Source organism: Eptesicus fuscus, chromosome 8 (genome assembly GCF_027574615.1).
Source record: "Eptesicus fuscus isolate TK198812 chromosome 8, DD_ASM_mEF_20220401, whole genome shotgun sequence".
Taxonomy (NCBI): domain Eukaryota; kingdom Metazoa; phylum Chordata; class Mammalia; order Chiroptera; family Vespertilionidae; genus Eptesicus; species Eptesicus fuscus.
The window spans coordinates 9955806-9968078 of record NC_072480.1 but is presented as its reverse complement, the minus strand read 5'-3'; the positions used below and the strand labels follow the sequence as shown (position 1 = coordinate 9968078).

The window sequence follows — 12273 nt, the reverse complement described above, 5'->3', positions numbered from 1 at the left end:
CAACACATCTTACATTATAATAGAGTAACATGCAAATTGACCGCACCTCCGCTATGCCCATGATTGGACCTGCGAGAGGCAGGGGGCGGGACTCCGGGTGCCTATATGGCCGTTGAGAAAACCAAGATGGCGGCGGCCAAATCCTCTTAGTTCCCCGGGTCCTGGGGAGCGATGGCAACCCTAGAGGGGCGTGGTAGGGAAAAGCCAGAAGCCTCCCTGGGTCCCCGGCTGGATTGAGATGGGGGGGCGTGGCCGGGCGGGCCAGCAGCCTCCCACGGGTCCTGGGACCCATCGCGACCCGGGGGGGCGTGGCCGTGCCTGGCCAGCAGCCTCCCCGGGGTCCAGGGCAGCATCGAGACCAGGGGGCGTGGCCGGCACGGCCAGCAGCCTCCCGGGGGGTCCCGGGACCCATCGCGACCCGGGGGGGCGTGGCCGGGCTCGGCCAGCAGCCTCCCCCGGGTCCCGGGACCCATCGCGACACGGGGGGCGTGGCCGGGCACGGCCAGCAGCTTCCCCGGGGTCCCGGGACCCATCGCGACCCGGGGGGGCATGGCCGGGCACGGCCAACAGCCTCCCCGGGGTCCTGGGCTGCATCGCGACCCGGGGGGGCGTGGCCAGGCACGGCCAGCAGCCTCCCCGGGGTCCAGGGCTGCATCGAGACCCGGGGGGGCGTGGCCGGGCACGGCCAGCAGCCTCCCGCGGGTCCTGGGCTGCATCGAGACCCGGGGGGGCGTGGCCGGGCACGGCCAGCAGCCTCCCCGGGGTCCCGGGACCCATCGCGACCCGGGGGGAATGGCCGGGCACGGCCAACAGCCTCCCCGGGGTCCAGGGCTGCATCGCGACCCGGGGGGGCGTGGCCGGGCACGGCCAGCAGCCTCCCGGGGGTCCCGGGACCCATCACGACGGGGGGCGTGGCCGGCACGGCCAGCAACCTCCCCGGGGTCCTGGGACCCATCGCGACCCGGGGGGGCGTGGCCGGGCACGGCCAGCAGCCTCCCGGGGGGTCCCGGGACCCATCGCGACCCGGGGGGGCGTGGCTGGGCTCGGCCAGCAGCCTCCCCCGGGTCCCGGGACCCATCGCGACACGGGGGGCGTGGCCGGGCACGGCCAGCAGCCTCCCCGGGGTCCCGGGACCCATCGCGACCCGGGGGGGCATGGCCGGGCACGGCCAACAGCCTCCCCGGGGTCCAGGGCTGCATCGCGACCCGGGGGGCGTGGCCAGGCACGGCCAGCAGCCTCCCCGGGGTCCAGGGCAGCATCGCGACCCGGGGGGGCGTGGCCGGGCACGGCCAGCAGCCTCCCCGGGGTCCAGGGCAGCATCGAGACCCGGGGGGCGTGGCCGGGCACGGCCAGCAGCCTCCCGGGGGGTCCCGGGACCCATCGCGACCCGGGGGGGCGTGGCCGGGCTCGGCCAGCAGCCTCCCCGGGGTCCCGGGACCCATCGCGACCCGGGGGGGCGTGGCCGGGCACGGCCAACAGCCTCCCCGGGGTCCAGGGCTGCATCGCGACCCGGGGGGGCGTGGCCGGGCACGGCCAACAGCCTCCCCGGGGTCCAGGGCTGCATCGAGAGCCGGGGGGCGTGGCCGGGCACGGCCAGCAGCCTCCCGGGGGTCCCGGGACCCATCGCGACCCGGGGGGGCGTGGCCGGGCACGGCCAGCAGCCTCCCGCGAGTCCAGGGCTGCATCGCGACCCGGGGTGGCGTGGCCGGGCAAGGCCAGCAGCCTCCCGCGGGTCCTGGGCTGCATCGAGACCCGGGGGGGCGTGGCCGGGCACGGCCAGCAGCCTCCCCGGGGTCCCGGGACCCATCGCGACCCGGGGGGGCGTGGCCGGGCACGGCCAGCAGCCTCCCCGGGGTCCCGGGACCCATCGCGACCCGGGGGGGCATGGCCGGGCACGGCCAACAGCCTCCCCGGGGTCCAGGGCTGCATCGCGACCCGGGGGGGCGTGGCCAGGCACGGCCAGCAGCCTCCCCGGGGTCCAGGGCTGCATCGCGACCCGGTGGGGCGTGGCCGGGCACGGCCAGCAGCCTCCCGGAGGTCCCGGGACCCATCGCGACCGGGGGGGCGTGGCCGGGCACGGCCAGCAGCCTCCCCGGGGTCCAGGGCTGCATCGAGACCCGGGGGGGCGTGGCCGGGCACGGCCAGCAGCCTCCCCGGGGTCCAGGGCTGCATCGCGACCTGGGGGGGCTTGGCCGGGCACGGCCAGCAGCCTCCCGGGGCGGGGTCCCCGGCAATCGCCACCCTCGCCTAAATGGCTGGTGCTGAGAGGGATCAATGGGGCCAATGGAAGGAGCAGGTGGTAGTTGACCACGGAGGCCATCTGCAGCAGCTGGATGCAGAGTTCGGGTCCACGTTCTCCAGGTTGGCCTCCATGGTGCCCGTGTCGCACCCATTGTAGCCGAGTGGGCATGTTGGCATAGTAGCCCCAGCATGAGGCCAGCTTCCCAAGCCAGGCTGCGGAGGGAGGGAGGGCCTCTGGGCTGGGAGCACTCCCCGACCCCAGTGGACAGGGCACAGAGCAAGCAGCAGAGAGCTACTAGGGTTGGTGGGTGTGGTGGCCTGGCTTCCAAGAGGCTGGCTTCAGCTGCTGTGGCCTGCGCTGAGGTGGCTGGTGGTGGGGGCAACTGCGTGGGCGCATCCGTGGCTGGGGCACTGGGAGACGTGGGACTGCAGCCCAGAAAGCGAGGCTCCGGAGGACCTGGTCACCGACCCCGGGCATTGAAGCCGCCTCCTACAAGATGGATCCTAGCCTAGGTGTGTGGGAAGCAGGTTCAGGAACCTCTCCCTTTGCGGCGCCAGAGCCCAGGCCTGCCAGCGCCCCAGAGGAGACCCCCACCAGGATCGGGGGCTTGACCGGTCTCTAAACCAGGGTGGCCATTAGCCCAGGCCTGCCAGCACCCCAGAGGAGACCCCCAACAGGATCGGGGGCGTGACCGGCCTCCAAACCGCCAGTGACCCTAACCCAGGCCTGCCAGCGCCCCAGAGGAGATCCCCACCAGGATCAGGGGCATGACCAGCCTCTAAACCGCCCTCAGCCCTAGACCAGGCCTGCCAGCACCCCAGAGGAGACCCCTGCCAGGATTGGGGTCATGGCCAGCCTTCAAACTGTGGCGGCCCCTAGCCCAAGGAGGCCTCCTGGCCGAGGACGCCTGAGTCTGTTCTTGACCTAGGGCCGGGCTCTCCCCGCAAGGGACTCAGAAGCCACCAGAGTCTAACTGCCAGTCTCTGGGAGTGCATCCACTGTCCACCAAAAAGTAGGGCCATCAAACCATTCAGTCGCAGTGCAGGCACAGGTCCGTGGCTGACGGGGTGGAGGCCAGACCAAAACAAAACAGCAGAAACACCCTGCCCACCTGGGCAGGTACTGCTGTAGTCCACGTGGCCTGGGCAGTGTAGAAAGCGCTACCTTCTCCCAGGTCCTATGCTGGCACTGCCGCCTCGCTCACCCTCAAGCACCCCTGAGTCCTGACAGCAAAGTGTGTGGGGCATTCTGCAGGAGTTGTACCGTTCTGAGTGCTTTTGCCCAAAGACACACTTTGGGATGAATTCAGAGCCACATCTCATTTCCCATGAGATTGGAAGAACCATGTGAAAGGATTTTGACAAAAGCTTTCCACATCTCTGTTTATTCTTTTGAATCCATAAAATGACCTTAAAAAAAGCATCCGGGCCACCTAAGAAAGAATGCACTTTCTGGCCAGAGCATGCAGGATTCTTTTGCCCAACAGGTTAAAGGGAGCAGAGCTGGCCCAGTGGGAATGGCCCTGGTGCCCTATGAGGAGACCGGGGGAATGGGGTTGCCGAAATTCCATAAGCCTCTTGCCACCTTCTCCTTTGCAAACCACACCATCCAGATCCACCAGGAGTGGAGGCAACTGGGAATCACAGCCGTGATTTGGGACATGGTGAGCAAATCTTGAGGGGCCTCTGAAAACATCTGCAACTGATTATAAGACTGGTCTTTATTTAAAAAGAAATAAAAGAACAGCTTTGTTGAGATATAACCCATATACTGTACATGTCACCTAAAGTGTACAATGAACTGTTTTTTTAAAGTAAATTCAGAGTGGTACAACCATCACCATGCTCAATTTTTAAATATCTTCATGACCCATCCCCTCCAAAAAAAACTTCTACCCATTGGAATCACTTTCCTGATCATCTTCCCCAAAATAGATTGCACTTTAAAGGTGGGTAAAGGAAAGTTGAGGGAAGTTAAAACACTGCACAAAGGATATTGTAAGATGACAAAGCCCAAAGTGAAGATGATGTGTTTTCTTTAAAAAAATATATATTTTTAAAATTTCAGAAAGGGAGAGGGAGAGAGAGATAGAAACATCAATGATAAGAATCACTGATCAACCGAAACCGGTTTGGCTCAGTGGATAGAGCGTCGGTCTGCAGACTGGAAGGTCCCAGGTTCGATTCCGGTTAAGGGCATGTACATTGGTTGCTGGCACATATCCCGGTGGGGGGTGTGCAGGAAGCAGCTGGTCGATGTTTCTCTCTCATCGATGTTTCTAGCTCTCTATCCCTCTCCCTTCCTCTCTGTGAAAAATCAATAAAATATATTTTTTTAAAAAAAAGAATCACTGATCAGCTGCCACCCCAGGCCCCCTACTGGGGATTGAGCCCGAAACCCAGGCATGTGTGCCCCTGATCAGAATCAAACCTGGACTCTTCAGTCCACAGGCCGATGCTCTCTCCATTAAGCCAAACTGACCAGGGCCATGTGTTTTCTTCAAGTTCTGTGTGGTTGTAATGGTCCCCAAATCTATACTAATAAAAGGGTAATATGCTAATTAGAGTGGTTGTCTTCCGGACATCTTTCCAGACAAAGCCGCAGTGGCTACAAAGGCCAAGGCTCAGGCAGCCATAACCAACTGCAGTGGCAGCAGCATTGGGGTTATGGGGGTGGTGCCTCCAGAGGGAGGCCAGACGGGGGGCCAAGGCACAGGCAGTTTAGGGTGATCAGGCTGATAGGGGAGGGCAAGGTAGGGGCAATCAGGCTGGCAGGAGATCAAGGTAGGGGCGAGCAGGCAGGCAGGCAGTGGGGTTAGGGACAATCAGGCAGGCAGGCAGGTGAGTGGTTAGGAGCCAGTGGTTCCGGATTGTGAGAGGGATGTCCAACTGCTGGAAGTTGGACATCCCCTGAGGGGTCCCAGATTGAAGAGGGTGCAGATTGGGCTGAGGGGCACATCCCCTCACCCCCCCAGTGCACGAATTTCGTGCACCGGGCCTCTAGTGCAGTAATAAAAAGCCATGTCATTAATAACATTTGAAGCTTTACTTGTACCTTCATTTCTGCTGAGTTCAATGTCGGCAAACAATCCAATCTTGATGACTTGCCACAGAAGTCCCAGGACCAGGTAAGGCTTCCCCTCCTTTAAGTCTTCAGCCCCGATGTTAACCACATGGCACCCGATGGCTGAGGCAGAGTTCAGAGCCAGATTCAAATTCTCCTGAGGGAGAAAAAGTATGCAAGTTTTTTTTTTTTAAAAAAAATCTTTATTGTTGAAACTATTACATATGTCCTCCTTTTTCCTCCATTAACCTCTTCCAGCCCACCCCTTCCACCCCAGGCCTTCACACCTATTGTCTGTATCCATGGGTTATGCATATATGTATACAAGTTCATTGGTTGATCTCTTCCCACCACCCACCCTCCCCTGCCTTCCCTCTGAGGTTTGACAATCTGTTCGATGCTTCTGTGTTTTGGATCTATTTTTGTCCATCAGTTTATGTTGTTCATTAGATTCCACAAATGAGTGAGGTCATGCAAGTTTTGTTTTTGATTTTGCAAATAGCAAATGATGATTACTGATTGGAAGCTTCTGGAACCTTCAGTGTAGAGGCACTAAATTTTGACATTGAGAAAAGCAGTGAATAATAACTTGGAAAGGAAATCCAGTAACCCAGACACAGGGCTTATGTAGTGCCTAGTCAATCAAACCAGAACCCTGAGTTGAAGGCCCATTCTGGTCAGGATGAAACAGATGAGTCACATACTTTTCCATATTGCTATGTGATGGAGCCTTCACACTCAATGTCTCCATCAGCCAGAAAAAAGGGGCACCTTTGAGGGGAGGACATACCCTCATTACCTTGTCACTGTCTATCATTAATAACACAATTGTTATCAAGGTCACAAAAGAGAGTAAGAAAATACCTTTTTGACTTTCAGATTTTGTATTAAAGGAATAAAAAAGTACAAATCAAATTTGTAGAAAAGATAGAGTGGTTTTTACTAGAACAATTTGTTGAGTATTGGTAATATCTAAGAACCTTGAGCACATACACATCCACACAAACTTACACCCATGTGTGCATACACACACATGCACACATGTGCATAGATTATATGTTCTTATCATTAACAACAATATATATAATGTAACTTTCAGTTGGAATACTGTGAGTCAGTGAAATTTTCAGTCTAGAATCTATATACTGTTCTTAGGTTCAATAAGGAGAATTTATCAGAGTTAGAGGTGTATAGAAGTTGGTATTATGATAGATTAACAAAACAAAATACTAGCCACCAGTCAAATTGGGAAAGTAACTCTGAGAAGAAAAGTATTTTTTAACCCTAGTGTATAGTTCAAATGATAAGTGAAAAATACCAGTTCTTCTGACCAAGATTATGAGTAAATTTAACATTAAGTTCCTTCATATAGGTTTAACATCATTGTTCTCTTTGGTTAACAGTTCCATTTTAAAATTACGCAGGGTTACCTGGCCAGCATGGCTCAGTGGTTGAGCATCGACCTATGAACCAGGAGATCATGATTTGAGTCCTGGTCAGGGCACATGCCCAGGTTGTGGGCTCTATCCCCAGTGTGGGGCATGCAGGAGGCAGCTGATCAGTGATTCTCTCTCATCAGTGATGTTTCTGTCTCTCTCTCCCTCTCCCTTCCTTTCTGAAATCAATATATATATATTTAAAGTATTCAGGGTTGCTTAAATCCAAACAGGATTTACTATATTGTTCATGATTTAAGAAATGAGACATGGCTTCCGAGCAAGAGAATTACAATAATGTTAAATACTGGAACATAACATAGAAGTACAGCTTACTTACTACCGATTGGTTATTGTTCCAGTTAATCAACACACTGAAGGTATAAAAACAGGTTCTATTTATCACTCTGGTGGCTGCAGCAAAGAGCACTGTGCAGGCTGTAAGAACACTTCTCGTTTTTCACCCCCTCACTTTCAGAAAGTCTTATCTTTTCAGCTAAAATGCTATGTATCTGGCATCAGCCCAATGATAAATTGCTGGGTTAAATTTAAGTTAAAACTTTACCAATGTGAATTTTATTCATAAGCTGCCAAAACAAAGAATTCCCAAACTATTCACACTAGGCTAACCTTTTCCCACTTCCAATACCCCATCCCCCACCCCTGCTATTTTCATAAAAGAACAAACATAAATGTGTCCCTCTATCTACACTAGTCATGACAATCACCAGCCCAAAGCCTGGGGTTAGGGAATAATGTCTGAGCCCTGAACAGTGTGACGCAGCAGTTCTGGTGAGCATTCACTCCAAGCACAATCCTCTTTGAAAGTAGCAGAGGGCAGACATACCTGGATGGTGAAAGGGGTGAGTTTCTTTTTGTTTATTGTTCTTTCATCGATTGTGTCAGGCACTGATAGGTTGATCATTTTACTGAAAGAGAAACAAGTTAAAGAAATCAGTCTTCTAAATAACAGGGCCCAGGAACACTGAATTTAAATTCTAGCAATATCATAAACAAGATGGCAACGTAATCTTTGCTACCCGGTATTTAGATATAAAATCAGTTATGCAATTAAAAACGTTTTTCTATGTTTTTATTGATTTCAGAGAGGGGAAGGGAAAGGGAGAGAGAAATAGAAACATCAATAATGAGAGCGAATCATCGATCAGCTGCCTCCTGCACACCCCCCTGCACCTGGGGATTGAGCCCGCAACCCAGGCATGTGCCCTGACCAGGAATCAACCCTCCTGGTTCATGGGCCGGCGCTCAACCACTGAGCCACACTGGCTGGGCAGTTATGCAATTTTGATGAGATTCAAACCATCTGTAGGAAAGGTTAATATTCCTAAACTCATACTAATATATTGAGCCAGAAAATAAGGACCCCACTTCAGCCACTTACCTTAAAAGCTACAAAATTATCTTGGTTTCCTTAGCATATTATGAAACTCTGGGAGGAGAGCCAAAGCAAATCCTCCATAAGTGCTTTACTTTCTCAGCCATAAAAATGGTTCCACTACATAAAATATTATACACTTTTGAGCTTATATGATGTCTCAATTTCTACCTGACACCAGGTCAAACTCTATACCTTTAACTAGGCACATGATTAAATGTTTTATATCTTCCTGTAGTCATTATGGTATCAACACTTTTAGAAATTTCACCCACACAAGTAGATAATACATTGATCAGACAGCCAAAGCCAGCAGGTATTGTTTATGAAAAACTGATTTTACCCAAGTCAGCATTGATTTAACCTTCAATGAAACAAATTAAATTTCCTTAGTTCACTCCATTTTATTTTTAAAAAGCGAGTTAGAAAAAAAATACAAGGAATAACAAATTCAAAGAATATTAAATTTGACTATTCTTTTAATGAGATCAGAAATCACATTAACAATTTTTCCAACTACCTTTTTTTTGGTGGTGGTTGTTTAAAGATGTATTTCTATAACTTTATTGTATATATATATATATATATATATATATATATATACATATATATACACACACACACACACACACACATATTTAACTAAAAGGCATTTTACTACAATATAAGCAAAACAAACTCCTAAATCATAATTTGAAAGAATATGAAATTGGAGTGAACCAGAAGCTCTGGGAGATGGTGCTGCAGAGAGGTGACTTTTAAAAGTGGAAGATACTCATGTCATTGAAAAGTGCATAGTCCAATTACAGAGACAAAATATCTGGATATAAAAAGCTAGTAACAGTCCAAAGCAGGACATTATTATGGCTTCCAAAGTATTACAAAGAACATGTGCTTTAAGAATTCAGTTAAGGAAGAAATCACTGGAGGTTGGGATAGACCAGAAAATTACATAATTGGATTTGTATAGAAGGAAAGGATGGGGAAGGGCATTATTAAAAATAAAAGGCAAAACCACAGTTACAAATTATAAGCAAGTTACTGTATGCTTGCTGTCATTCATAAAGCCATGTATTCAGTACCCTGGACTGGGTTCCTGAGTGAGGGGGTATTGGGAGGTAAAACTAGAAGATTGATGGGGGAAGTTGGGTGCCAACCAAAGGAACCAGGACTTGATCCTACAGGCTACGTTGTGTGTGTGAGTTTTTAGCAGTTGAACATTTAAAAAATGAACTCTAATAAATAAAATATCAAAAGCAGAATTGCTCTGGTCAGAGCAGAGAAAGGGGGCTTAAAGTCTTGCCCACCTATCCCTCCTTTCAACACATGGACTCTCCTGAGATTGGGCATTTCAAGCCTCCTCACTAGTACCATGTTTTATGATGACAGAGAAGCTGCTAAAGCAAGAGCTGAAGAGACATTTTCAAAGACACCATCATGAATGGACCAGCTGTGTTCTGAGACCTCCCATGGAAGAATATATTTCTCCTTTTCAGGTGCCCTCAGTTGTGTATTGGTGTGCACCACTTACAACTCCCTTTGCATAGGACTTCCATTGTACTAGTCTGTTATTATGCTGCTATTATTAACTCTGTATACTCTCATGCAAGCCATGCTCCAATGAAACAAAGTGGCATATATCCCAAAAATAATTGCCTTGACCTTGTATTACTGTATCACTACGTTTATGTTTCTCTCTAGACTGTGCATCCTTCTTCTGCACCTAAAAGATAGTCGTTTTACATTTCTTGTTATAATTAGCTCTTAACAGTAGGTTTCTCTCCTGGACCTGACAAGTAAAAGTCCAGGAAAGCATTTCAAGTCCAGCTGACACCAAAAGAATTCGGTCTAGGATAAACAGAATTAATTGTTGGTATTCTAGAAAATTCTAGGGAAACCTTCAGAAACCAAGAAGGAAGTGTTACTTACCAAAGGACGATGCCATCCCCAACAGCGTTGAAGAGATCATTCGTGTTTGGATTCATTGGGATGACATGCTGACAGTCAGGGTCATTCTCCAGGGCTTTGTTTATCCAGTTAACAAAGGCATACTTCTCTTCCTCTGCAAGTAAATAATTAAAATGGATTATTTGAAAAGTAAAAATCTAATATAAAAATTATACATGTGGATATTAGATTCTCATGCTCAGGAGAGATATTGCAAGGTCATCTCACCCATCATCTGATCTTCTCATATTTATTGACGTTTGGGGTATAGGCACAGAATCTCTGCTCACTCCAAGTCAGAAAACATACAGCAAGTAGATTTTACAAGCTATATATATATGTATACATATGCCATTATTTTATACTTAATAGCAAGTATATAGCTATATTTTATATATGTAAATATATATAAATAATAAAGTATATTTTCTTTATATTTATATATAATTTAAATATAAATATGATCTAATTCTTACAGAATAAAACTGGGGGCTCTGCCTTTATCCTGCTGCTTTAAATGTGGGATGATCACAGGCAATCTTTGCAATATCTCTGAATTTTTTTATAATGAAATTGCTATGAAATGAAATAATTTGTGATATAATCTTTCTTTCCTACCAGTAAAGCTGCCAGAGGTCAATTTTAGAAATTTTAATAAAACTTCAAGTTGTGCCCAGCACTGTGATTCTCAATTTGTCTGTCATTGAAAGCAACAGTATCCCTGAAGAATCCTAAGTCACAAAAGTTTGAGAAACACTGCATAGCATATCACTGTCTTGAAGTTTCATAATGTACATTTATATAGCAAAAGGCTATGAAAATTTCTGTATTTACACTAATAAAAGAGAAACATGCAAATTGACCATCACTCCACTATGCCCACCAGCAAATCAGGAGGGAATATGCAAATTAGAAGGACAAAGATGGTGGCCGCCCAGTTGCTCCAGGTGCGGAGTGGCTGGGCGGAGCAGGACGCCTGCTATGAAAGGGAGGGCGGGGGGGTGGAGGGATCTACAGCAGCGAAGACTCTGGCCGCAGCAAAGACGAAGATAGCAGACTCTGGAGTCTGCAGCGAAGACGAAGATGGCAGACTCCGGCCTGAGTCTGCAGCGAAGTCAGCAGACTCTGGCCGGAGTCTGCAGTGAAGACGAAGATGGCAGATTCTGGCCAGAGCCTGCAGCAAAGACAAAGAAGGCAGACTCTGGCTGGAGTCTGCAGCAAAGGTGGCAGACTCCGGCCGGAGCCAAGGCCTGGGTCCCCGGTGCCGGAGGAAAACCGGTGCTGGAAGCCAAGGGAAGGAAGGCCTATTGCACGAATCTCTTCGTGCATCAGGCCTCTAGTTTTAAAATAAAAGGCTAAACTTTGTCTTAGGAATTGCAGATGCTACTTAACCATGAACTTATCTTTAAGAAGAACTAATGCTTTGAAGAACTCAGTTTGGGGTTTGTTGGATTATTATACTGTTTGGGCTATTATAAGTTTCCATCAAGGTTGTTGGATGATAGCTTTCATAACCTTCAGAATAAATATATAACTTTCTCCCAAATCAATGAAAATACAATTTTTTTGACCATTCAGTAGGCATTAAGAATAAACATGAAATTTAAAGGTAGAAGCCTGAGTAGCTCATTTTGTCCAAACTATTTACAAAGAAATTTTGGCAGCCTTTATGTATTTTTAAAATGCTGATAAGATTATTTGGTATTGGGCCCTACCCAGAGCTGGAACTACTAGTCCACTTATGCACTGAAAAATAGGCAATAATCAATAAATTAATCTTAACTTCTATCTTTCTTTGTACCCCTTAAGTTTGAATACTAAGTTCAGCATCTGTAATCCCAGAAGACATCCTTTCTACATGGTTCCCTCTCCCTCTGCCCTCGGCTCTCACCTTATCCCAATACCCTCTCTACCTCCATCCCACACCCATTAGTACAACTTACCTGAATAGGAGTGTTGAGTGCCAACGCTAGACTGCTCTGAAGTACCACCAATTGCACAAATCCCTTCCTTCTTATTGATTGCTTTTCTAAAGGTCTTGGCAACGTCGGTACTTTTTAGGCCATGAAAAACCTGCAAAAATATAATTCTATATAATAAAAGGCTAACATGCAAATAGACCGAACAGCAGAACAACCAGAACAACTGAACAACCAAACAACTGGTCGCTATGATGTGCACTGACCACC

The 12273-nt window shown here is 49.5% G+C and overlaps 1 protein-coding gene across 4 annotated transcripts in view; it reads right to left on the bottom strand.

Annotated features, from left to right (window-relative positions):
- The window catches only part of LCP1 (lymphocyte cytosolic protein 1), a 69420-nt gene that overhangs the window by 33524 nt on the left and 23623 nt on the right, over positions 1 to 12273 (bottom strand). For all 4 annotated transcript variants that reach the window (XM_008152057.3, XM_028161330.2, XM_054719760.1 and 1 more), the window contains 4 exons: positions 12028 to 12157; positions 10067 to 10199; positions 7589 to 7670; positions 5297 to 5462 (listed from right to left, as the gene is read on the bottom strand). In XM_008152057.3, the coding sequence (XP_008150279.1) occupies positions 5297 to 5462; positions 7589 to 7670; positions 10067 to 10199; positions 12028 to 12157 (511 nt within the window). The remainder of the gene's footprint in view (positions 1 to 5296; positions 5463 to 7588; positions 7671 to 10066; positions 10200 to 12027; positions 12158 to 12273) is intronic.